General features: G+C 54.9%; 7 protein-coding genes across 7 annotated transcripts; 3 read left to right on the forward strand and 4 right to left on the reverse strand.

Annotated features, from left to right (window-relative positions):
- Positions 1-452: 452 nt before the first annotated feature.
- J4E79_006537 (uncharacterized protein) lies at positions 453-4,097 on the reverse strand (the record flags this gene model as incomplete). Its single annotated transcript, XM_049355407.1, has 5 exons — positions 453-661; positions 714-3,092; positions 3,143-3,416; positions 3,475-3,667; positions 3,949-4,097. 5 exons carry the CDS (start codon positions 4,095-4,097, stop codon positions 453-455), a joined length of 3,204 nt encoding a protein of 1,067 aa, XP_049210080.1.
- Positions 4,098-5,249: 1,152 nt separating this feature from the next.
- On the forward strand, positions 5,250-8,378 carry J4E79_006538 (uncharacterized protein; the record flags this gene model as incomplete). The annotated part of the gene is made up of 3 exons (XM_049355408.1): positions 5,250-5,312; positions 5,396-5,465; positions 5,518-8,378. The coding sequence occupies 3 exons, from the start codon at positions 5,250-5,252 to the stop codon at positions 8,376-8,378; spliced, it is 2,994 nt and encodes a 997-aa protein (XP_049210081.1).
- Positions 8,379-9,651: 1,273 nt separating this feature from the next.
- Positions 9,652-11,891, forward strand: J4E79_006539 (uncharacterized protein; the record flags this gene model as incomplete). Its single annotated transcript, XM_049355409.1, has 3 exons — positions 9,652-10,238; positions 10,308-10,910; positions 10,967-11,891. 3 exons carry the CDS (start codon positions 9,652-9,654, stop codon positions 11,889-11,891), a joined length of 2,115 nt encoding a protein of 704 aa, XP_049210082.1.
- Positions 11,892-12,212: 321 nt separating this feature from the next.
- Positions 12,213-13,213, reverse strand: J4E79_006540 (uncharacterized protein; the record flags this gene model as incomplete). Its single annotated transcript, XM_049355410.1, has 2 exons — positions 12,213-12,823; positions 12,844-13,213. The coding sequence occupies 2 exons, from the start codon at positions 13,211-13,213 to the stop codon at positions 12,213-12,215; spliced, it is 981 nt and encodes a 326-aa protein (XP_049210083.1).
- An 83-nt stretch (positions 13,214-13,296) lies between these two features.
- J4E79_006541 (uncharacterized protein) lies at positions 13,297-14,518 on the reverse strand (the record flags this gene model as incomplete). The annotated part of the gene is made up of 2 exons (XM_049355411.1): positions 13,297-13,894; positions 13,941-14,518. 2 exons carry the CDS (start codon positions 14,516-14,518, stop codon positions 13,297-13,299), a joined length of 1,176 nt encoding a protein of 391 aa, XP_049210084.1.
- Positions 14,519-21,285: 6,767 nt separating this feature from the next.
- J4E79_006542 (uncharacterized protein) lies at positions 21,286-23,448 on the forward strand (the record flags this gene model as incomplete). The annotated part of the gene is made up of 1 exon (XM_049355412.1): positions 21,286-23,448. The coding sequence occupies one exon, from the start codon at positions 21,286-21,288 to the stop codon at positions 23,446-23,448; it is 2,163 nt and encodes a 720-aa protein (XP_049210085.1).
- Positions 23,449-24,933: 1,485 nt separating this feature from the next.
- On the reverse strand, positions 24,934-25,947 carry J4E79_006543 (uncharacterized protein; the record flags this gene model as incomplete). The annotated part of the gene is made up of 1 exon (XM_049355413.1): positions 24,934-25,947. One exon carries the CDS (start codon positions 25,945-25,947, stop codon positions 24,934-24,936), a length of 1,014 nt encoding a protein of 337 aa, XP_049210086.1.
- Between the last annotated feature and the right edge of the window lie 157 nt (positions 25,948-26,104).

The following is a 26,104-nucleotide window of genomic DNA, read 5'->3' on the forward strand; positions in this document are numbered from 1 at the left end:
ATGAACGAGGTTTGTGAACTTATAGTATTGATAGTAGTTCAGCAGCATATGCTCACATGAGCCTGCTCTGCTTGCTAGTAATTTTCCACCCCACCCCTGAACGCTGCCTCGAGGACGGAAAACGCCAAAGCGATTCTCATGACTTGCTCCTTCCTGGCGCGTTGCGATCGCGTGTAGCGTAGCGATCGTCCCAATTCCCTCCCTCTCTTGTCCCATATTGCATGCTCATGACCTGCAAGGTTGTCGTCCGTACCATGATCTTTTATGCACCCATTATGCCCAGTCAACGCCTGTCGCTATGCCTCAAGCCACTTATCATGGTGACTAATCAACCCACCCACGCTAAGCGCATAGCAAAATCTGGTAAAACAGGCAAAGAGAGCATGTAATGAAGGTCAGGCAGCAGACGCTGCGGACGCCGCTTGTTTGCGGTGAACCTGGTTTGAAGATTCTCATTTGGGCTCAGCGTTGCCGTCCGGTGCATGATTAGCGGGGCCAGTGGGTGGAGCTTGGGGACCCGATGAGTGCTGCGGCATCATAGGCTGCGAGTAACTTCCGCTGGGTGTACCACGATGTTGCTGGGGGAACTGGTGATGTTGTTGTGGTGAGCCGTAGTGACCACCTTGGTATTGTTGCTGGAAAGGTCCTCGCATTGGAGCCACTAGAGTGATGTTAGTCGACCATTGCATAAATAACGATGAACGTGTACTTACTGGCTCCTGGCTGCATTTGGTACATCTGAGGAGCTGGTGCACCAGGCTGCATGTACATCATAGGGGGTTGCTGCTGGTGGTGGCCTTGTTGCGATCCTTGATGGCTCATCATTGGTGCACCTGGCCTGGGGCTAGGGAATCCGTTGGCGCCCGGAGGCATGTGAGCCGGGTACTGAGGATACGCAGGAGCGGGAGCGGGAGAGTACATCTGCATCTGTGGATTACCTGGCATTCCCATAAAGGGCCCATTTGAAGGCTGATTCGTCATCATCTGGCCCCCCATCGCCGGCCCAGGGCCGTTCATGAATTGACCACCTTGTGGGTTGCGCATGGTGGCATGCTGCATGCCGGGACTCATGCCGTATTGCGGAACTTGCGGAGGGTAGCCTTGCATTGGCTGGGGCTGTGCGCCATACATGTATGGCGCCATCGGGCGTGGTGAAGGCTGAACTGATGACGTTGAGTGCGAATATTGCATGTGTTGGGCTCCGAAATGATGTTGGTCCTGACCGATATGCGGCTGTATCGGAGGTCCCCGTGGGGTGTGTTGAGCTGTCGGTCCTTGTGACATACCTTGGGCGCCCTGGAGGTGAGGTGGTAACTGATGCTGATGAGGCATGGGGCCGTTGGGCATGACATGCTGTGGTACTGATAAGGGCGCAGCTGGAGGAGCATGATCAAATAGCTGCTCATATCCCTTGTTCGTGTTCGAAGAGGGGAAATCCCACGTAGGCGGGGTCTTGTAAGGAGGTGCAATATCGGAGTGATGCGAGTTCGCGTTCGACTGCGCCTCTTTCTCAAGGCGTCCGATGGCATTGAAGGTCGTCAGTCCGTCCAGTGATTTAACAGTGGGCTTCGGGCCAGTAAAGAAGTTGGTAACAGGAGGCTTGCGGACTTCTTGCCTAGACGAGGTTGGCCTAGGACTGGAGGTAGCGCTTGGGGTTCCACCAGGCTGGAAGGTGTTTGCAGCTGGGTTGGGCTTGAACTCATGGGCGCGAACGTTGAACCTTGTAGACATGCTGGAAGAAGGCGTCTGAGCACCACTCGAGGGCTGTGAAGGACCAGTAGGTGGTATGCGCATATCCTGAGCTGGTATCGGTTGAGGAACGCCGTTGTATGGCATGGCACCTTGCTGCTTATGCTGCTGGTGGTTCATCTGCAGACGAGTGCTGAGTAGTCCTTGGTTGCGAGGAGGAATCTGGTTCATGTTCTGGTGGGAACCCCGCATAGAAGCAGACGCATAGGCTGGTTGCCCTGGTCGAGCACGTTGATTTTGTTGGCGTTCTGCGTTGGCGCTAGGAGATGCTTGGGTGGACTCTGGCTTAACAGCAGATCTTGCGGCAGCTTTGGGGTCTGCCATGGTGTTGGCCGCCTTCGGAGGTGTAGTCTTCATTTCCTGCGCTTGTTTGTTGGCCTTGTCGACGATAGCCTGCTGCTTTGTCTCGTCCTTAGCGAGTATGGGCACAAGATCTGACGGTACCGGCGTGCTCAGTTTGAAGTTGAGCGCGAACTTCTTAAGATCGTTGAGCTTCACAGCCTTGTTCTCGCGGGCGAAAGCCCTCTGGCGATCGGAAATCCGTAGTTTCTCAGCGGCCGAGAACTGCTTGAAGGAGTCAAGCAGATCGTGCTCGACGTTGGTAGTTGCGTCGTGTGGCCGTCCAGCTTTCCTAGGAGGGATGGCAGCAACCCCAGATTTGATCGTACTACTTGGCTTCTGCAGCTGTTCCGCAATAGCCTTGTGCGCATCGACTGGTTTTGATGCAGGCTTGGGTGCGTCTTTGCTGGATTCTTGCGTTTTGCTAGGTTCAGGCGCAGCTGCTGCTGGTGCTGGTGCCGCGGGACTTGCAACACGTTGTGTCGACTGCGAGGCAGGCCGTGCGACGGAAGACGAGATAATGGCAGGGTCCACCGGCGCGCCGGGCACCGTCGCCTCAGGGGCGGGGGCACGTCGTGCGGGTGGGGTGTACCGGTTGGACTGTCCGCTTGACAGGTTTGTCAGGTCTCGTCGTACTCCACTGTACTTGTCCTCTTCATCGCCATTGTCGTCGGCCGCAGTGTATCCTCCGCGCTCTTCACGGACGTGCGAGTTGGTTGCGCTGCTACCTTCAATCTCTCGGGCGATCTTCTCAGCACGGGCAAGCCGTTCCGCATACTGTGGGTCATTCTTATTGATGGTGGTGGTGTAGATGTTCTCGTCGTAGTTGCTCTTCACACCGAACAGGCGCTCGTTGGCGGAGAACTGGTCCCAGTCGTTCGAACGGCCGGTAGACTCGAGCGTCATGTTGGGATCGACCTCGGATGGTTCCCACTTCTGAAGGTTGCGCTCACGGAGTTCGAGCTTGCCAGAGATGTCGGTATCCGTGCGGAAGCCTGCGGTGCCTTTTTTTGTTAGCCTGGCATATAAAGGCGATGTAGATTTTAGTACACACCATTCTGGCTCTTGAGCTGGGACTTGTCAAGGACAACGTTGTTGACATTGAAATCTGCCACATCGCTCATGTCAAATGACATGACGTGGTAATCGCCTGAGCCAACGTAGTCGTCGGACAACTGGCTCGTGCCGTTGGTCTGAGCGTTGCTGGTGGGCAGGAGCTTCTTGACCATCTTGAAAACATAGCGCAGCTCGCTGGGGTCGAGTGAGGTGCCTGAGAGGACACCAGAGTACTTTTCGCCATTCTTCAGCGTAATAATGCCCGGAAGACCCTGTTTGTGTCATTAGCACTGTTCGCCCACGTCGCATAGAAAGCCAGCTGTCACTTACCGTCAGATTGGCCAGCAGGTACATCATACGGTCGCTGAGGTGCCTCATTGGGGAAGCGTTGTCGGCGGAGGCAGCCGTCGAGCCTTGTGGGGGCTTAGGTGAGCTTACGGCACCGTTGGGGGTGGGGGAGTGAGTCGGTCGCTGGGTGATGGGATTGGTGCCCTGGGTCCATGCCGTTTTGGCGGGAGGTTTCCTGCAAGTCGCCCGGTCAGCATGGCGCCAGGTGCAAGTGGGGAGGGTGTTGTCGAGGACAGAGCATTGGGACATGAGGTAATTGAGCACAGTAGACGGGAAGAGGGCCATCGAGTGGACAGGGCAGTCGCACCGTGACTCCATGTGACCAGCCGCACGTCACACGAGAATATCCCGCATGGCGGGAGCACTCGAGGCATGCCTCTATGTGTCTGCAATGTAAGGAACGCGGGGCAGGAGTGTAGGAGACGTGTTTATGGGGAGTGCAGGGCAGGCGCTTACTTCTGACCGCCGTCGATGGGGCTTCCGGGCTTTCGCTGCTGTGCGTCGATGCCTTTGGCGGCAGTGCTCATCTTCAGTGGCCGGGCGGGATTGGCGGCGGGGTTTAGAGCATTGGAGGAGGTATTCGGAGTCGCAGCGGCAGTGGACATGGATGGGGAGAGCAGGGCGCGGGCGAGCTCGGTAGCGTGGGTCGGTGGTTCGGTTTGTGGTTGCGGGAGAAGGAGCGACGGGCGGGGGAGGAAGGAGCTCCAACTCTAGGGTGAGAGTAGCGCAGGACGCTCAATGCGGCAGCAGGCGCAGAGTCGACGTGCGTGCGAGGTGGACAGCCGGACGGCGGAGGAGCGGTGGTGACTTGGTATAGGAGGCTGTGCCCGATTGAACAGCCAGAAGTCGAGAGTGAGGTGCAACGCCAAGCGGATCGCCTGGATGAAACACAAGTGCAAGGTGTGCGGGAACTAGGCCAGCCTCAGGCAGTAGCCGTGAAGGCTCGGACGACGGCACGAGGGCGCAACGGTCAGGCAATCCACAGGCTGGTGCGCGAGATGAATAGAGGAGACACTGGGTGGACGGCAGCGGATATGTGGACCTGGCACTGTCACAATTGCCTGACCTCTGTTGCTGTCGCGATGACGGGCGCTGCCAGCCAAGAGCGTTGCTGTCCGAGGCGAGACCTCACGCCTCACTCTGCTCCCATTCTGCGCTGCTCGTGTTGTCCGAGACGCCTGCAGTAAACAATACTAGAGCTTGCATCACCAAATACGGGGCAACACCTGTTCGTCGCGCTCCAAGCATGCTAGAGTACTAGAGTGCATGCACACAACGGTTACCCCAGTCACCACCCACCCAGCAGCAGCAGCTTGAGGTGGTAGCGCGAAGAGAGGCCGGATGCCGGCCGTAGTCTCCAGGGCTGCAGCTACATCGCAGACTCACGTCAGAAGCCTACCTAAGCGACGGGGCGTCACATGTTCCATGGTTTTGCCTGTCGCTAACCGCAGATGCATGCCCAAGATAGAGATGCAATCATCAAGACGGCTTTCACCAACTACCATGGCAACCTCTCGTGTCCGTCCATGACGTAGAGAGGCTCAACGATGGAATAAACAATTTCTGTGAGGTTGGACGTGAGACTGCTCCACGTGCCGCCCAGCCACTCTCGTGTTAGCTCGCCCCAGGCATCTCAGACGTCGGTGCACCCAACGTGGTCGCCAACACTGCCAGGATAGAGCGTCGTGCCCTCGCGCTCCCAGTCCGGCCCTTCACTCTGCTGCTGCCGCACACCTGCGCCACACGCCCTCGGCACCATGACTGAGGAGTCGTCTTCTGTCCGCTCGTCTCAGGGGTCCTCGCGCCGTGCGCCCAAGAATGTACGTGGGCTCTCTCTCTCTCTCTCTCTCCGCATCCCGCGCCCAACACCAAACAACCGTCACTGACACCGCATCCAATGCAGCCCCAGCAGCAGCTCTCGCAGATAGAAAAGTCCGTCACACACCTGCTTGTGGCCACCAAGCAGCTCCTCGGTGCGTCCCCGGCGCGTGCAGCCCCGCATACACACGTGCTAACACGGTGCAGAGACGTTGACACTATGGTCGCGCGGGACCGCCACCGAGAGCGAGGTCTCGGACGTCTACGTGCGTCTGGGCTATGAGTTCAACATCGCGTCGCGCGCCTTCAACGCGATTGGCGTCGACACCAACGACCTCGGAAACGTTCCCGAACTACTGCGTGGCATACTGGAGGAGACGCTGAGCCAGGAAGCATCGCAAGCGAGCCTCGACAATTTCCTGCCGCGGATACGAGACATCATCATAAACCTCCTGCACGGCCTGAAGAAGAAGCAACAGCGGTTACGGCAGCGCACAGGAAGAGATGGCTCGCTCAACGGTGGGGGCAGTCCGCGCCAGGGCAGCGTTGGGAGCAGTGGTGATGTCGAGGAGCACCAACAACCGCGATCCGCAAGTACACGACTGCCTTCAAGAGGGGACAGCCCGTCGTTTGGCGGCCCCGACCTCCCACCGCGCTCATCTTCGGTAGCTGGCGGCCGCGCCTCTCCGAGCAAGTACGATGCCCTCCCTTCGAACCCGAAAGCGAACCGCTCGACCACCGCAAGCCAACTATCCACCGACTCGTCCATTTCAAGTGGCACCGCCCAGCAAATGCCTGTCATTGCTCCGTATCCCGCAGACGATGCCATGCCCAAGCCACCTGACCCCCCGCGACCGAACTACCCGGTCGACTTTCCACCACCTCCACCTCCACCGAAACAGGAAGATGCGCTCGCGGCATTGCAGAGAGGTGGTGAGCTGGAGCGGAGGGCGTCGCGCCGATTTTCAGCATACCAGATCCAGAAGCATCTTGGGACAAATGGCATACCACTTCCACCTGTCCAGAATTCGCCCATACCGAATAGGGGTCGGGATGTACGCGAGTCCATGAACGCAGTGCGGACCAGGCAGTCCATGATGCACAGTCGCCAGCGGTCAAATCAGAGTCTCACGCAACAGAGGCCTGCTGTGGAAACAAAGTTCTCCTTTGATCAGCCCAATGAGAGACGCATTTCCGAGGAAAGTTCGCAAAGCGCCACGCCGAGCATTCTGCCACCGAAAGAGTCGGGTCCTGAAGACAGTCCCGTCCAGAAGACCCCGGACGATAAACTCGCGCAGCCGAAATTCCCAGAAGGCGACCAGTTCTCGCTAGGTGCGACGCTTAATGGTCCATTATCAGAGCCAGCTGAGCTTGGAGCCGCATCACCGGTGAAAGAAGACCCGCCCAGGCCTACAGCTAGCCGCAACAGCTCCTACAGAGTCAAGACGCCCTCTCCACAGCCCTCTCAGTTCATTCCAGAGCAGTCACCTCAACAAGGGAAAGAGCTTACCTTGTTTCTCCAGTACAAAAGCAAGATCAAGAAATACGTCTTCACAGATGGTGCTGAGCTTTCTTCGGCCCGCCTGCAACTCGCTTTTATCGAAAAGTTCGCCTGGGATACCCACCGTTACGGGGACCTGCCTGAAATCCACATCCAGGACCCCGTTTCCGGTGTACGATACGAGTTGGAGGATATTAACGATATCAAAGACAGGTCTGTACTCGTCCTGAACGTAGAGCAACTCGACGAAGTAAAGAGCCATATCGATGATAAGTTTGGCGGACTCAGCAAACTGGTGGAGAGCATCAAGACAGTGGTCGAGGACCAGCAAGCAACTATACAACGCGTGGCCGAACGTCAACAGCAAACGACAAAGGAGATTGCTGGTATATCAGCGGCACCTCTTTCTTCAGCTCGCAACTCCGCCCTGCTACCCTCTCGTCCCATACCGTTAGGCACACCCTCCGAAGCCAACATTACTTCAGCCACTCAAGTAAGCGAGGTACAATCGCTACGCCGTGATTTGGCTGTCATGCGACAAACATACTCATCTTTTGTATCGGATATACAAGCTAGCATGTCCACCATACGCACAAAGGCCAGTGCTGTGAAGTCCACTGCTATCAAGGCTGCCTTACCCGCACTCGATGGAGACAGCGGTCGCGCTTACATTAACGCTGGCAAGAAGGGCCTGCAAGACGACTCGGAGAAGATTGTCAACAGGGTAGATGACCTACAAGATCTTGTTGAAGACCTCAGAAAGGACGTCGTTCTGCGTGGCGTGCGACCTCTGCCCCGCCAACTCGAAACCACCGCCAAGGACCTGTCGACAGCCACTGCCGAGCTCAAGAAGCTGCAAGATCTTCTGGCAAAGGAGAAGCCTCTCTGGACCAAGATTTGGGAACAGGAGTTGCAGACTGTGTGTGAAGAGCGAGACATGCTCACTATGCAGGAGGAACTCGCAGCCGACTTGCAAGATGATCTCGAGAAAGCAGCCCAAACACTTGAGCTGGTCGAGCAGGCGACCAAACAGCAGAATCTTGAAAGCGAGAAAGAGTCTGGAAAGGGGATGCGTTCAGCTAGTGGCCGTAACATGCTCAATGCAGTTGCTCTCGACAAAGTTGTGGATCCACGCCAGGCCCGCGATGGAGTACTTGGAGAAGTCAAGGCCCTGCAACCAAACCATGAAGGCAGGCTCGAAGCCATCGAGCGAGCGGAAAAGGCGCGACAGCGGGATCTTGAGACGAGGAACGATGACGAGTTCAAGCGCGAGCTTGGAAACTTTGTCGAAGAAGGCAAGCTCAAGAAGAGCGGCGGCGTCGAGGAAGCAGAGCGCCTCCGCAAAGCAAAAGATGAGCGCGCACGAAAGGAGAACTTTGAGCGAGAAGCCGCAAGACAAAGAGCCAAAGCAGAAAAACAACAGCGGGAAGCCGAAGCTGCTGCCGCTGCCGCTGCCGCCGCGGCTGCTGAACCAAACGGCGACGGTGCTGATGGCCAAAACGGAGAAGCGGAAGCTCCAGCAGATAATGCAGAGGAGGCCAAGGGAGATGAAGGTGGTCCTGCCTAGACGCCTGCCATCTATTCCTAGCCTTCCCGTCTGTATTTGAGCTGATCCGTGGTCTTAGATCTCCCAAAAAGACAATTTACAATCCGCCCCTGGGTCAAGACCGGCGGCGTTCCGCTATCGATGCAAATGAGATTTGCCGCAGCTACGGGGCTGGACCTACCAGTAGCGGCAGCGTCATCTACGTCTACGCCCACGTCTTCGTCTCCTTCTACTTCTACAGAGAGTATAGACCCGCTCATCTCAACCATCAGAGTCGTGACTAGCGCAACACACATCGATGACGCGTCTTCGAAATCGGAGACAGACGATATACATCCGCCCATGCGACCAAGCATTATGCCAAGAATACATCGCGATATACCAACATCTATTACACCAACATCCTATTCCGGCGACACGGACACACCATCGCCGATCCTTCCTTCGAATTTCGGCCCACGACTCGCAATCTCACGAGGTGGAACGCCTAGAACTTCTCACTCATATCGCACACCCAAGCCTTCTCACAGTTTCCATGGTCGCGACAAACCCAGTTCAGGTACATCGCCTGTACGTGCACGCGGCATGACTTTCCCACGCGCCTCTCCCAGAGTGACCAATTCCAACGCGCAGAAGACGTCAGATGCCAACCCGCATACGCCCGAGAGTAGCAGCACAGACAGTTTTTCACAAAGCGACAGCGATAGAGATAGAGACACGGATAGTGTACTCTCCTTCACCCCCAGCATGGGCGGAAAGAACCTAGCCAACTGGTTTTCCGGCCTGTTGGGAAGATGAGTAGAATAGCGTGTGTACATAGAGAGAGCAGCAATGGGCAAAGTCGTATACGTCGTGTTCTCTTTCAAGCGAGCGGTGTATGGTATCTGTACTTTATGTAATTATTGGTGGTAGCATCGGTAATGGCGTTAGTGTTGGTAATAAGGTTATGCATAGCGATCAAGGCGTTTGGGGCACATTGGTATGAGATATGTTGGTATCCTGGGATGATGGTGAGATGTTGATACGCGGTGAAGTGGGATAATGCAATGGATCACGTATCATCTCAGACGTTTTACTTACCGTTGACGTACTCTGCAAATTGTCTTGGCAAGGGGAAAGTGTATGCACACTGGCAAATGTCTAGATCAATCGGCTCATTCAGGGACAAAGCGCACGGTCACTGGCGCACAGCAAACAAACAGCCGCAGATGAGAAAATTCCACGGGTTCGATTGATGAGATTCTTTTGCTCCACGTTCATCACAGACCTGAGTCTCTCAACGCAAATCGCCGTTATGTCGACCGCAAGAACAGTGACATCACCGGTGTCTCCGGATCGCACGATCCACGACGCTATACTTGCAGCGCTCGCTCTTCCTACCCTAAAAGCTAAGGCGGAAGCCTTGAAGGGAGCTTTACAAGACTGGCAAGGCGACGCTGAGGCAGGTGTCCAGTCTCCCCAGCTACTCGTCCACATCTTCGACCGCTTGTACGAACTCGAAGCCCTCCCCGGCGCCCTTACCAAACAAGACTCTACCAACTTCAAAGCTCTCCGGGAAGTATGCGACGAACTCGGCTTCAGGATGCTTTTCGCGCGTGTTGACAAGGCGCTCGGTGGTTGTAACTTCATCGCACACAACAAGATCGAGAAATGGACAAGAAGCCGTCCCAAATTCGACATTCCCAAAGACTGGATATTCATCGATAGACTAACGCTTGAGCACGTTGTCGATGTGCATGGAGAGTCTTTGCCCGGTTGTCTACCTTTTTTAGATTCGGAGGTCATTCAGAAGGACCCTTTTACGTATAAGACGGCTAGCGTGCAGACTTGTGAGGGGGCCAAGAGCATGGCTTCGGGGATGGAGTACGGGCTTTGGCATTTGTAAGTTGCGACGACTTCGTAGATGATTGCGATGCTGTGAGACATCGATGGCTACTAACAATAACACAGTCACGACAAGGCGGCACTTGTCATTATTCCTCCTCGTAATGTCACTGCTTACGAAGTTCGACAATGCTTGACTATTCCGGTGAAGGAGCGCGTCTACCACAACGAGGATCTCTGGGAGCAATACGGCCCGGACCTTGGCTCACCGCAGGCTGATTCGAAGACCATCATTCAGATGCTCGATAAGGCAACGAAAAACGTGCGTAAGCTTCATGTGAACACGGCGGAGGACGAGCACATCCGGGAAATATGCGAGTTATTCTACGGATACTACGACAAAGAGAAGAGCGGTTGGTATACACTCAGAAGGTTCCCAGCGATACGCGGGGAGGCTTTAGAGCGTCTGACTGCTGTAAGCGTGGAGTACGACTCACAGGACATCTGGAGGAGAGCAGTCGAGATGCTCGACGACTGGTGGCTCTCTAAGCCCCAGATGAAAGCCGATGTCACAGCTGAGACGCTTTGCCGTTCGCTTCACCAATCGCTGGGCAAAGAATACCCCGAGAATGCGAGCTATCTAGTGAACGGGACTTACGGTCTTGAAACGACGATTGCCGTATGCAACAAGATCAAGGTCGCTTTTGAAGCTAGTCATGAAGGAAACGAGTAAGTGCTGGCTTTCGAATCTCATCCATACAGGTTCTTGCTGACATATTTTCCAGTGCCTCTGCCAAGATCCCGCTGCCGGAAGCGTTGGCAGCTTATAGATCATCCATGATCCGGAAAGTCCTGGCGACTAGCAAAATGGATGACTATGCTCTGATCCCGCAAGCCGGCCGGGTGCTCGAAGACGAGCAACTCATCCAAGACACCCTCCACCAAGTCTTTAAAAACGCAACGCCTCCAGAAGTCGCGCGCTACCTGCAACGCATGACTGAGCTGAAAGATGGGACACCAGAGTGCGACGTCCAAAGATACTGCGAAATCATCCTCAGCGCCAACGTCGAAGTACCAAATAGCTTCGGCACAGATGACCTAGAAGCAGTGAAGACCTTACTAACCTCATCCCTACCACTACCAGAGACCGCAGTTCAAGACTACTGCAAGAAACTTCTACAGGCGAAAGATCTGGGGCACTCACACGACTACGACGACAGCGCCGGATCCTTCATAGTCCTAGAACAGAAGCTAGGCGCGGAGTACCTGCTCGTGCTTCTGCCGCTGCTAGCGCGGACTTTCGCACGCAACATACCGTGGTTGATCAAGCTCCTGACTCGAGTCAAAAGCTCGAAACCTTGGACTTCCGATGCGTTCCTACCGAAGTTTGCTGACGCGGTTATCGGACCTGCGATCGACGGTTTCTATCTCAACAACCGCAGATTCAATCAAACAATCCGCGAGATTAATCACGGCAATGCGGGCGCCACGAAAGATGAGCTGGAACGCTTCCTTCAACTCCTGAAGGATATGGGCCTGGGTGAGATGGTGGACAAGTTGACAGACAAGATGGCGCGGTCCGACCAGCTCAAGGTTGATGAATTTCAAGATGCGCTTGCAAAGAAGAAGACGGCGTACTTGGCGAAGAAGCGTAAGGCGATGGAGTTAGCGGACAGTCGGCAGGAGAAAAAGAGCAAAGCAGTGCGCTGAAGGGAGGGCATGTCGTAGAGGTTTATCACTGATGGGTTGCAGATCTGAGAACACGAGACGGCGTACGGGTTGTAAGTGATGTGGGTTGCTGGCGGTACTTGGGTGGCCAGCGCTCCGAGAAACACATCTTGTAGCTAGTAGACACTTGCTCTGGTAGTCTTGTAGATTTACTATGACTACGTGTGAGTACTGTTTCGCCTCAATCAAGGAGAAAGGTGAACACCCTGGCGCCTACATTGCCGCTGACTCTGCATATCTGGCTGTTTATGCTGTGCCGTAGTCCTCTCGCTGCCTCATCATCTTTTCGCTTGTATCACATCTTCATCGCCGACCTCCTCTTCCCTTCTTCTTCTTCCCCCTTACACCATCATCAGCAGCCTTCCTTTTCTTCGCCTCCTTCGCCTCTTCAATCGCCCTCTTCTTCTCAATCATCTCATCAGTCTTCTCCTCGCCGAGCACGTCGCGGAAGCTCTCGAGATCGAGGTCAACAAAGTCCATCAGCATCCTCTGCGCCAGCCGATCCACAATATGATCTAGCGCTAGGTGTTTGAGGAGCGGGATCAGCAACTTCAACTCCTCCATCGTGACACCACGGTCTCCCTCATTGGTGCCGCGAACTGGAGCTTTGTTTTTGCGGAAGGGGAAGGAATCGCGGATCATTTCGCCGACGGGTATGTCTGGTCTAGAGACTACTAGTTTCGCTCGCTCGATGGCGGGTTCGATGGCGGTGGCGCTGAGTTGTGGGAGGAAAGTTTCTGAAGCCCACTCCTCCGAGTCTTTGACTTGGATGAGCAGTTGGACTATCCAGGGGAGATCGTTTAGGAAGCCGCCCAGGTGCGGGAGAAGGAGGGGTAAGACTTCCTCTCCAAACGTTTGAGATATTAGAACGAAGTCTCCAACCTCATCGTCGTGAACTTTTCCTTTCCGAACCTCTGGCTTTTTCGTTGCGCACCCAGCTTCTTGAGACAGTACTCGCGGATCGCAGGCTCAGCCACCGACAGATGATGCTGTAGTATCTTTCGCATGGATCTCAAGTGATACCAACTGACATTCTCGAGAGTTGAGACGCTCGAATCAAGAACAATGTTGCAGTAACGTTGGATATCGGCGTCTGGGACCTTGCTGTTGATCTTGGCCACATCTTTGAGAAAGGCCTCGATGACGTCGATACCAGCGTACTTGGCCATGGAGCGAAGTGTATCGTCAATGAAAGCGTCATCGAGCTCGCGGCCATTTTCAAGCAGTGGTAGGCAATCTCTGAGAGTGATAAATTTACTACCAGGTACTGTCTCGCGGATGATGGAGGCTCGCCAGGTGACCATGGCGGCTGGTATGATTGACTGAGCACTCTTACTAAAAGGAATGTCAGTACTAGAACTGCCGCGCTAGATGAGCCCGTCGTCACTTACTCGTCTGCGTCGCGAGCTCGGTCGTATACTGCCTGGACGCTATCACACATCTCCATCTTCTTTTTGATACCATTCTGGGACTTTACGAGCCCATCTGCCTTCTTCAGATGCTCGGCATCTTGTGTCTTGTACACCAAGCGACCTATCGCACCGATAGTCAGATCGGCGCGTACTTGACGTTGGAAAGAGGCACTGAGCTGTTCCATAGCCTTCTGCCACAGATCCGCGGAGCCAAGCTCGATGCACACAGCGGTCAGCTGATCCAACACCTCCCCGGGTATCAGGGGAAACCTGGCGCACATGAAGACTTGTCGCTCTTTGCGGTAATGGCCTGGATCGTGGTATTCGAGCAAAAGCTTGCAGAGCCTCTGTAGTTCCGGAAGACTAGCCGGGCCTGCGTCGGGTGCTCGCACTTTCTCCGTAGCTTCATTGAGCAACTTGACGATGGGCTCTGCTTTCGCATATTCGAATCCAGGGACCATGAAGAGAGCAGCTTCGACTCCCTTACGTTCGGGACTGAGCGCGAAACGGTTGCGAATATCGAAGGCGCGGAATTTGTGTGGAGGAATGATGACGAGCGCAGTCTTGATATGTCTTTGATCGAGTTAGCTTCAGACACGTAGAGAGGAGCCAAACTTACTGGTGGAATAACGAAGCCTCACTCGCACCTCCCATCTCGTTGCCACCGTCCTCAATCTCAATCTTAGCAGTCTCATGTGTGAAGGCCTCCTTCTGGGTGACTTCAGTATCTCGCACTGGTAGTCGTAATTCACGCGGCTTTCCTTTCAAGTCGACAACTCGCATCAGCTTTAGCTGGTCGACGGTGATGGTGCAGGTGTCGTCTTTCGGATCGATCTTAGGGCGGCTGTTTTCCCACCTCCGATAATGGCGGTTTTCCACGTAGAGATTGCAGCCGAGCAATTTCTTCACGGACGCGAAAAGTAGCGTGAATTTGAGCTCTTTGCAGACCTTTCTTAGCGTATCATAGTCGGAAGCGTCTTGGTTTTTGAGGCCTGTAGGTAGCTCTGGGAGCTTGTACATGTTCTGAAGGATGTGAACGAGCAGGTGAGGAGAGCGAGTTTCGTCGCCATCGCTTTTCCAGCTTTTGAGCGCTACATTCAGGGCTTCTTCTTTCTCAGACTGAGTGTTGAGCGAGAGAGCGAAAATGATTGCATCGTGCAATGCGCGATCCGGGATGGTTGTTTCTGGCGCCGACATGATGAAAGGATGATAGAGTAACCCGACTTATTCAATGTCCGACCAAGTTGGTACGCCAGATGTAAAGGCGCACGAAGCTGTCGAAATTGCGTGTACGTTCTCGTGAAGGAAGGCTCGATAGTCATACACTAGAACGTTTGCTCCTTTGCGTAGTATCTAGCCCGATTCAGCGATTAGAGGGAAGAGAGCAAAAAGTACCTGCGATGACGCCTTGAACATAGATTCACTCCAAGGAATGCGTATTACTCCATACATATCATGTTCCTTCAAATTGTGCACAAGACTTACGTCCTCCATGGTATGTGATCATCTTTAATTACCAGCAGCGGCCGCCGACTTCTCAGACGCAGCTCTCGGGCTTTACAATGGGCGGGTAGATGTTGAAGCTCTTTGCAGTATCGGATGAGGCGACCGTTCTTGCGACTCTGCGGCGCTCAGTCGTGGCTGCCTCAACTTTAATTCCACTGCGTTCCCTACCTAGGTAGGTACTTGCTACCCATCACCGTTCTTGCGAAGCCTACATCTATCTGCTCTTACATTGACCTTCTCAGACGTGAGTTATCGGTATGCGCATCGTTGTGACTGTTCGTTCGGTGGGCTGGATGGTTGTACTGTTCCCAGAGCAGGTCTGCTCAGCTCTTCGCGGGTTACACAGACCCCTCCACTCATAACGACAGACCGACAACGCCGAAGCGTCAGCGTTGTGTTGCGAATGCAGCGCGCGTGCAAGAGACATCCGTGGCAATATACGATCATTGCTGCGTGTGGCCATCCAAGGTGGTGTCGCTGCCGCCAGCCCGCAAATATGCGTAGGTACGCGATCGCGATGTACCGCGTCCTCAGCTAGTACTGCCGTACCCTTCCTTCTCTTTCATATGTCGATCTCTATGAAGACGTTCTTCTGATGATATAAACCCTACCCAGGTAGCTGCAACAGATCATAGACCGTGGATTGACCTACCACGCTACTTGTTATCAAAAGCTAACTTCCAATCCAGCGCATACCTCTACGGCTCGGTATAGCCGACGCAAAGCTCGAAAGCAACAATTTCGTCACAATGGCGGCTCACAGAAACCTCGACAAAAACGTTGGCTCTTCGTCTGTGTTCGCCAACCTTACCTAGCCCGTATTCAGGCCATACAGGTGGGCCTCTCGAAGAACCCGGGAATGTCGCCCAGATGAATTCGAGCGGACCTCCTACGTAGCAGCAGCGACATGGTGAGTAAGGATGCGCTCGCTCTACCGACGGAATCGAAGTACGCCGTCGCTACCTAGGTACGAAGTGCGCTGGCCGCCACGCCGCATTAGTCGGTTCCAGCCAAATCGCCCTCTCACAAACTATGCAAGGACTCGCCTGGATCTATCAGCCTGTAGCAACAGAATTATGCATATCTTATGCAACTCGACCTGCGACCCGTGTTCATTGCACAACGGAAGGTCGGCTCATCACAGCCCTTGGACATCGAATCGCAGCCCCACCTAACCATCCATCGTCACCGCCCTCGCGTCCCACATTTACCAACCCACCTTTGCGTCTTTCTACGGCTTTCCACGTCACCATCTCCCAGGCAACGCTCTGGGGACGCTAGAGCGCTAGCGCCTCTCAGACTTTTCGCCCAGGTATATAAACCCACCCCCCTCCGTCCCTCCTTCTGCTCTTTAGCTCTCTTTGCCTTTTGGCTTAGATCAAGTGTAGTATCTGTTCTTTTCAGTTTAATCTCTGAGTACGTTCCTCTTTCCATCTCACACGCTCGAAGATCTCGTCGCTAACATCACCGCAGAACGTTCCTACGGGAACTTCAAGATTATTCTTATTTTTGAAACCAGCCGGAGGATCCCTGGGCTTGCTCATATCCTCTGGCACAGTGTCGCCTCTATCGCACTATCTGAGGCTGACGCGAATTACCCTTTTTCATCGAGACGATTGGCTTGCTCCAGTTGCTTGAGGAAGAAGAGACGCTTGCTGTTATGACAAACACATGCTCGTTGTAACGAAGCTGAGAGCTGTTGCGCTTGGTCGAGATTTTGCCAACATTTGCGCGCCAAAGGTGGGGCAATGCTGCTAAAAAATCTCGGTTACTCAGGTACCTAACACGAACAAGCCCGCTGGTTCAAAGTCGTACGAGACAACGGATGTCGCGTGTATGTACTCATCACTCTCGCAGATCATAGGCTTACAAGAAGTAAGATGATGTATTCTTCTATACAGGGTATTCGTTGCAACTTGCCAAACGTGAGCTTCTGCGCAGTCGCCCTACGAAAGCCCCACGCTCGAGAACGACAGATCCACGTCTATACACCGTATCTTGGTTCATTGATGTGTTGCTGTTGAAACCTTCAGATGTCCATTACTTTCAGAATACCTAGATATGTTTCGGTGTCGATAAGTGAGCTTTGTACTCCTAGTACATGTCTCCAGGTATCCAGCCATCATCACGTGCACTTACCGAGATTGTTGCTGGCTAGATATACACGTTTTGCGGTTCCTATTTTAGCTTTCTGATATCCCAATGACAAACAATCCTACTCTTCGGCAGTGGCACGGAGCGACCGCATTGAGGCCGGAAGATATATTACTGCTGACGCCAAGTATCTAGGACTTGCCATATCAGACGAGCATTGTAGTACATGTCAACCCTAAGGTATATTGTCCTACATCACCTAGGCGTGCATCTGCTGAGAGCGCGAATACCACGAGCTCTGTCATTTACCCCGTGAACCAGGATTGACAAATGCTACACCAGCATCAGCATGCAACATGTCTCATGGACGACCTAGGAAGCTTTCCACTCCGTGTCGTATTGCTTGCTGTAAATATCAGCGACGGCATCAAGATGCAACTATACGCTATGATACCAGCAAGTACGTGCCGACGATGAAATCGAAGTATAAATTCATGGTCGATTGCAACGAATATCCACCACCCTCATCACTTCAACTCCTCACCAAGACAACCAACACCTCCACGCTCAATCACAATCATGCATTCCGTCTCCATCATCGCAGTAGCCTTTGGCCTCTTCGCCTCTCAGGCCGCAGCTACGATTGTCCTGGGCAACAACGATAGTAACAACCGTAAGTCGACGACCTCCTACAGGTTGAACTGAAATCTGACAACAGGCCAGTGATGTGGATCTACGGTGACAACTCATGCAGCGGGGTGGTCAACCCCAACTGCGGCTCCCCGGTGAAGCTGAGGAACGGTTTCAGCTGTAAGCACTGCTTCTCTTTCGCCCAACCCCCAAATCGCAGACGCGTCCTTTTGCTAATTGCTTTCCGTACGCAGATGTCGTCAGAGGTTGCGGAACTGATACACGCTGGATCGAGAACGCTGATGGCGGTTTTAACGCTCAGTGCTCTCGCGTTAGCCCTCCTTTCGCCACTGACTGCGGCGTTCAGCTTACGTGGAAGTGTTGAGCGACGGCTAGATGGGGTTGGCTGGAGGATCTCGCTGACCGACGGGTACTGAGAGTTATGGTTGACACTGTCCTTACCTTCGTTGCATGCTGAAGTATGTTTGGATTCTGGTGTTGGAATAGATGATCTTACACTCGTTCAGGGAGATGATTCTTGGAAATATGAAAGCGCTGCGCAGCCTTTGGTCTAGTTCGCATCTGCAGTGACGTGCCATTGCTTATGCCGTAGTACTTGGTGTGACCGGCTTTCGTGTGATCTCCGCTTGTCCTTTCCCAAAAGCATCTCTAAGACACGTACCACATAAGATAACTAAAGCGGCCATAGTAGATAGCGGAGGAATGTGCTAAGTACATGGCAAGACTACTGTTTACGGCTTGAGAAACATGTATATCAACCTTCAACCGCAAAGTGAACGGAGAGTCTCGGTTTGTCCGTAATGCATGGGATAGATCGCGTACAGGACGTGCAATACATCTGCAAGATATATCGATGGATCTTCATATAACATATTGGTGGACGTGGCGAAAGAAACAGCATCCCTCAGGATGTAGAATGTATAATTCATTTGGGCTCTTCCTAGCAGGAGTAGTGCATCAGCGGAAACCAGGATCAAGCTCTCTCGCATCTTTACTTCTGCCTAAGATAATTAACTTTATTTGCAGAATGGGTAGCCGAAGCGACGGAGTAGCGTACATGGGTACATGATCTACCGTGAACTCTCGCGGTCAGCACTAACAGTCCACCCGTTCCCCAAGTGCATGTTTCCGATGCAGCACGTCATAATGTACAGTATGCCCATGGATACGCCTGGACGAATCAATCAGTTCTTGATGACTCCGGGATCGCGATGGAGAGTTCGGCTTTAAACGCATTCTAGAACTTTACTCTTCAAGTGTACACTCTAGATTAGCCATTGAGCCGGTGGCAGACCCAAAGACCATTTACAAGAAGCAGTAGAAGTCGTAGTATCGTGGAGACGTCCACCCCTCATATCTACTACACCTTGGCACTTCAATGCCTTGAAGCACCTGAGGCACGAAAAGAAGGACTGGCGTTGGTGTTGTGGCTACCGAGCCGCGTGCGTCGGATTTACCTAGGTAGCCGTTGGGATAGCCTGGCAGGGCTGACGTTTCGTTTCAAGCCAGCGATTGTTTCGAATGACGGCACGATCCGCTAAGGCAGATTGATGGAGGTTGGACGTGTAAGAAGTTTGATAAGAAGGAAAAGCTTGGTACTGGCCGTTGATGCGGGTGACGGAATCGTGATCCGAGTAGATGGGCGTGATGTGATGTGACTGACGGTGGAGAAGAAGAAATGATAGAGACTGCATGTTTCATGTGACGTCGCGGGGTGAGAAACAAGTGGCGTTAATTCAGAAATCGAATGTAGAAGCCACAGAGACGTGCGGATGTAGTAGTGTTGACTGCTCTGAAGACGGCGCGCAGTAGGAAGCGCTTTCCGTAGATGCTGCGAGGCGGGAAGGTGCCAGATTGCCATCGTCGCTTCCTTCTTTGGAATTCGTCTCTAGCGCCTCATCGCTCTTGCACATTCTGCGGTCGGTCACAAATCTCTTCGCTCAATGTTTGAAGAGCTTCATGTGCACTTTCAACAGTATTGCTTCATCTACCTCGCACGCCGCGGCACAACACAAGCACCAGCGACATTGCGGACGGGCGGGAGCCACACGCAAAATGGAAACAAACACCAGGAACGTGACGAAAACAGTTGAGCTATCGACCTCATTTCCGAGTGATCAGTCAACGTTCGCTGAGAGTCGAGAACATGCTCATGTCGCTCGTTACGAGAAGACAAGCTTTTGCAGGGACTAGGCGCGGAACCTCATCAATCTTACGACCCGGCTGCCAGTTCCACGTCTCTCCAGCATCGTGCATATCGCGTGCATCGGCACTGGGATTGCGGCACTGAGGGCCAGTGTGGATGCGTTTGAGGCTTTCGGGCAGTTGAGGACTTGCGACAGGATGAGACGGTCAAAGTAGTCGCGAAAGCTGGATGGGAACGGGGTTGTGGCTGTGTGTTATGCGGAAATGCACTGACAGCGGTGGCATGTCTCAAATGCACATGGTAGGGTGTGGCCTTGCTGGGCGCCTGAAGCAGAGAGAGCAAGGACGCAGGACGTGTGGCACTGTGGCTTCGTTCGGCGGACCGTTGCAGGCGACGCGACATCAGAAGGGATCGCGATGCCGACTAGAAGCCACGGAAGCTCCAGTGCTTCACCATGGGATAGTCGAAAGCGACGACGACTCAGGCGCGCCGGCGATGAAGTCACTTTGGGGCCCTTTGTGCAGACATGCGAGGCGGCAGGCGCAGGTCGCGGTCGCGCGTCGCACCATGGCCCACGCTTGCACAAAGACGGCCAACACTCCATCGCCTGCTCCACCGCTGCCTTATCCACGCCTATCGACAAGCGTCCCCGCAAACACGAAAGCGCCCTCAACACGAGCTGATGGCGACGGTGGCACTGTGTCTCTCCTGTCGCACCGTGTGCTGGCAGTGGAGAATGGACCGAATCTCACGCATGCCTGCGCGAGTCCATTTTTGTCTCGCCCGGCTGCGTCTTTGCGCTGAATCTCGGCACGGTTGTGTGCCTTCACCGACAGCGCGCATCTGCCATGTACCCGCTCCTGTCGATGCTTCTAGCAGGGAGGATCTGCGCCATGGTCGCTTTCTATTTTGGCCAAGCGCCTTGAAACGCAATCTATGGGGGTTGTCGGCACGCAAAGAGACGGACTGACGAGACCATCGAGGGCCATCCCAGCGCACACGTCCAGCGCGACGGGGGGCGAGCAGGCAGAAGATCGTGACCTCTTTCCCAGCGGCTTCACCGCGCTGCGAGTCGACGGCAACGAAGAGTCTCGCCTCTCAGCGACGAGAGCTCGCGACCGGCGCATTTCCCAGCGGCTGCCATGCCTCGAGCTTCCGCGTTGGCCCTCCTGAGTGGCTAGGCTCATGCATCCCCCTGAAGTTGTTCCTGGCTAAGAACGCCGCTGACTGGCCCCTGCCGCCGGTTGTTCCTGAACGAAATTAACACCCGCCAGGGGCCGACCATCTTAGGCGCATCTGTGCTGCCGTTAGCAGCCACCCAGGTGCTTAGGCCCCATCCTGCAACTGTCAGCCAGAGAGTTCATATACCGCCCTCCCTCGCTGTGTTTTTTCTCCTCACCCAAGGCAACTTTTCCTTACCACACTCGCTATCAACTGTCTTCGGACATCACATTCTTTGAACATCCAGTCACTCTTTCCTGGATTATCAACGTTTACGCCTGGACCTTTTGAATTCCCGTCAAATACCCCTTCAGTTTTAAGAGCCAGGATTTTTTGAACTTTCATCATGATGAAGCTTACCGTTGCCTTCTTGGCTGCTCTCGCCGCCGCCGATGCCGCTGAGGCTCGCAGCCACCGCCAGGCCCGTCGCCAATACGGTGCCACCGACTCCTACGGTGGTGGAAACAGCTACGAGAGTGGCAACAGCTACGGAAGTGGCAACAACGGCTACGGCAGCGGATACGGCGCCCAGCCCCCGCCTGTCGCCAGCTCTTCCGCCGCCGTCAGCTCTGCTGTTGTCAGCTCTGCCACTCCCGTAGAGACCCCCGAGGCCTCCACCGTCGCAACCCCAGTCTCCTCTTCGGTTGCTACCCCGGTCGTCTCCTCGTCCGCTGAGGTCCCATACATCCAGTCCTCTTCCCCGGCTTTCGAGACCTCCAGCACCCCCGCCGATGCTACCTACACTCCCAGCGTCCCCGCTGGCGGTGTCTCCAGCAGCACCCCCGAGGCTGCTACCAGCAGCATGGCCAGCTACCCCGTTGGCGGCGGCTACGGAGCTCCCTCTTCCGCCGTCCCTGAGGCTGCCACCTCCAGCTCTGCTGCCATCCCCACCATGAGCTCTGCTGCTTCTTCCTCCGCCTACGGCACCGGCTACTCTGCCGTTGTCCCCTCCGGTGGTGTCTCTTCCTCCGTTCCCGTTGCTGCCTCTTCATCGGTCCCTGCTGGCGCTAGCTCCAGCTCTGTTCCCGGTGTTAGCATGAGCTCCGCTATCCCCTCCGGCTCCTACCCCGTCGGTGGTGGATACGGTGGCAAGCCCTCCTCTGCTTCCTCTGAGGTCCCCGAGGCTGCCACCAGCAGCTCCGTCGTTCCCGGTGTCAGCATGAGCTCTGCCATCCCCTCCGGCTCTTACCCAGTCGGCGGCGGCTACGGAGGTGTCCCCTCCTCGGTCGTTCCTGAGGCTGCCACCACCAGCAGCATGGCCGGAACTGGTCTCTACCCCACTGGCACTGCTATGGTCCCTACCGGCACTGGCATGGTCCCCAGCGGTGTCTCCTCCACCCCCATCAGCGACATGGTGACCTCCACCATCTACAGCACCCAGATCTTCACCAAGACTGCTTGCCCCCCTACTGTCACTGACTGCCCGGCCCACTCCACCGCGCTCGTCACCAGCGTTGTTGCCGTCGGCACCACCGTCTGCCCCGAGTCTGACCTCCCCAAGCCCACCGGCAGCTCGGCCATGACCAGCTCCTACCCCGTCTCTGAGGTCGTCCAGACCTACACCGAGACCCTCGTCTACACCGTCGGTGTTGGCTCGACTGCTCACCCAGTCACCACTGAGGTCACCTCCACCTCTACCTCCACCCAGTACTCCACTGTCGTCGTCACTGTCGGCAAGCCCACTCCTACTGGTGAGGTTCCCTCTGAGGCTACCGGCCCTGCTGGCGGCGAGGGCTCCTACCCCACTGGCCCCGCCGGTGAGGAGGATGTCACTTCCACCATCAAGTCTACCTCCACCTCCACCAAGTACATCACCGTCAAGCCCACTCCCACTGGTGAGGGCGATGTCCCCGCTGACTCCGAGTCCAACCCCTCCGGCCCCGCTGGTGGTAACGGTGCCTACCCCACTGGCCCTGCTGGTGGTGAGGCCAAGCCCTCCACTCCTGCTGGAAGCGAGGGTGGTGAGGACTGCGCTGCTCCCGTCACTGTCACCGTAACTGCCAAGGAGACCGTCACCGTTACCAAGGGTGGTGACTACCCCGCTGCTACCCCCAACGCTCCTGAGCCAACCCCCGAGGTTCCCTCTGAGCAGACTGCCTCCTCCAGCATGCCCGCCGTCCCCACTGCCATGTACCCCGTCCCCGGTAACGGCACCAACCCCTACCCTGCCGGCCCCACTGGCTTCAAGACCTCCACCAAGCCTGCCATGCCCACTGGCACCGGTGCCGTTCCCACCTCGGTCCTCCCCAGCTTCTCTTTCGTCTCTGAGGTAGCCACCCCCACCGGCGAGACTGCTATCCCCTCCTCCAGCGTCCCCGCCTCTGCTGAGACCAGCTCTGCTGCCTACCCCGTCGGTGGCGGCTACGGCGGTGCCTCTAGCTCTGCTGCCGTCTCCACCCAGACTCCTGAGGCTTCCACCGTTGCCTCTTCCTCCGCTGCCCCCACCCCTACCCCTGACAACAGCTACGGCTCTGGCAGTGGTTACGGCTCCGGCTACGGCACCTACTAAGCGCTAAAGTGCATTTCTTGTATATGAGCTTCGCGTTTTCTTAGTGTCCTTTGTTGGTAGGATCGCTTGATCCGCATTCTCGCATGTCTTGTCTGTCTACTGTATCAAGTTCCCTCGGGCAGGGGCAAAGCGTTGGGTGGTTTCCTTTGTGATGGATTGTTCACGTAAAAGCCGGGACTAGACAGTTGATATCATGTACATTCGACAATATATTGACTGTCTATTTCCACATCACTCTTCGGATTCCCTATGCTCGTCGGGCTCTGGTATGTGGGCGCAGTCAGACTGCAATGTTTGATGAACCTCGATTTGTTCCTAGACTTTTCCTTTGTTGCGGTTGTCAAATGACCTGGCGTTATCTAGCTTTCTTGAATTTACTCTTTGCAACTGAATCCTGCCTCCAATCTCAATCGTGATGTTTCTTTCATGAGTTTGAGCGCCAGCGTTTCCCTTGCCGCTCTCGTCGAACTCTGTCGCAAGTCGGGAGCAGATCCCCAGTGACACAAACCTAATCTGCAGAGCTGATCACTGTACCTGCATACTGTCCCGACCTCATCCCTGTACATGATCGCGCCACCGCTTGCACGTTCTCGCATGATCGGCCACAAGTGTAACGTCTAATAAAGCAAACACAGCCACTCGCAGCTGCAGTGCCCACGTTCGCGGGTCTGGTGCAGCACGTTTCCATCCAGCCATTCGTGTTAAGCTTCGCCTCCCCTTTCGAGCCGCTCCAACTTACTTACCGTGTCGCAGGGTACAGGACTGCACACAACACGCTTTCAGAAGCCGATAGCCTTTTCGCAGTACTACATTATGCACCATCCTGTTGGTGGAAGGAACGTGCACTGTCGTTGTTGATCACTCGTGGCTCGAGCGACTACTGGTGGATGTGGATCTATACTACATCTGATATCAATAGACCGCATCTGGGATCGTTCCCTCGCAAGATTGGTACGCGTCATTATACGCTCGTATTGGGCATCGGACGGGATGGTAGCACGACGAGCTATAGATGGACGTGAATAAATTCGCCGAGGACGTCCGTTCATGCTGATCGTGTTGACGGCAGAAGGAGGAAAAGGGTTGTGGGGCTGGAAACGAGGCGAAAGCGGATGCAGGTGACGATGTTCAGATCATGGTGATCGATTTTGCTTGGTTATGCAAAATGGGCCGGTGGTAGGTGGGTATGTTTGGGGGAGTTGCGCGCGCGTGGACGTGGCGATCGTGATTTTGTGCTATTCTTGAGGGTTTAATTTCCGATGCGCGCCGAGGTGGGTGGGTTTGGAGATGGGGACAGTGTACACGCATGATGTTGAATAAACGAAGGAAAGCGAGGAAGCGATTGAGTCAAACGGGTAGTTGTTTTAGAGATACGACTGATGGTATGTGTTTGGCAAAGTGCCGCGCGCCTGTCGCTCCTGGGTATCAATGTCCTGAACGCCAAATACACATCTCCCGCCTACTCACACCTCGATAAACATGGGCCTAGTAGTCGTAATCGTAATCGTAGCCACCCCTCCTGCGCCCACCATGGCCTAGATGTCGTCGGACCCAGTATTGATGATATGTGGAATAATCACGCTCACCACTGAGACCGAGCTGTCCTGCAACATTGACATAGCCGTCCTCATTCCTCTCCAGATTCTTTGTATCGACTTCACCCAGCTTGCCCTCGAAGCCTGTGTCTGCCTCCCACTTGGCACGACAGTATGGACAAGTCGCTTTGCCCTTTGAGACTGCGATCCAATTCGCCATACAAGCTTTGTGCACGTTGTTTCCACAGCTGGCTTTGCAGTATACGATGGGTTCGTTCTCGCCGAGTTCGTCGTAGCAGATGGGGCATTCACCCTCGATGGGCTTGCGGTTGCCGTCTTGGCCCTCTTGTTCAGTGCCGTCCTTTCCGTCTGTCTCGACGCCGGGGATGGGTGGCGCGTTCTTGATGACTTCACGTAGCTCGGAGCGGATGAGGGCTAGTTGGTATGCGACGTCTTCCCGTGCCTTTAGCACGCGCAGCATAACGTAGATGATGTGCTTGCATTGATTGCCCTTCTTCGCGTGTGGACAGTCACAGCCTGGGACGAGACCAACTGAGACGGTGTAGACGTTGCCCGTAGAGCCTGCGACAATGACCTTCTCCTCCGGTACATCATCGCTTCCGCAGCGCTCGCGCGAAAGGACCGTGAGGCGCTGTGTGAATGCTCTTTCCTTGATTGCGAGGTAGCTTTGTGGTGCCTGCTTGCGGAACACCCTCGCGCGCTTCTCTTCGGCAGGCGCATCCGCGTCGCGCTTGCCTCTCTTCTTAGCAGGAGTCTTCTGAGTCTTCTTGGAAGAATCTCCCGTCAAGTCGATTACTTCGGGTGCGCTCTTCGTCTTTTGGGCTTTCCGTGGTGTGGACTGGTAGTTGAGGTGCGCATCGTCATCGTTATCGTCGTCAGCGTACGTGGTAGTCTTTCGCTTGCGGGTTGCTCGCGTCGGCGGGAGGCCCAGGTCGGAGTTCATGGCGTGTGTGTGATGTAATTGGCGTCGCAAGGCGAATGAGGGGGCATAGGTTTGGCAGTTTGGTACGATTGGCTTGCGTGCGGGGGAAGATGAGGAGGGTGGAGTGGCGGCAGCCCGGATCGCGCTTGCCTCACGCGTCCACGTGATGACGTAGCTA

This window comes from Alternaria viburni (genome assembly GCF_023758015.1).
Source record: "Alternaria viburni strain BMP 2772 chromosome Unknown scaffold_13, whole genome shotgun sequence".
In the NCBI taxonomy this organism is placed as follows: Eukaryota; Fungi; Ascomycota; class Dothideomycetes; order Pleosporales; family Pleosporaceae; genus Alternaria; species Alternaria viburni.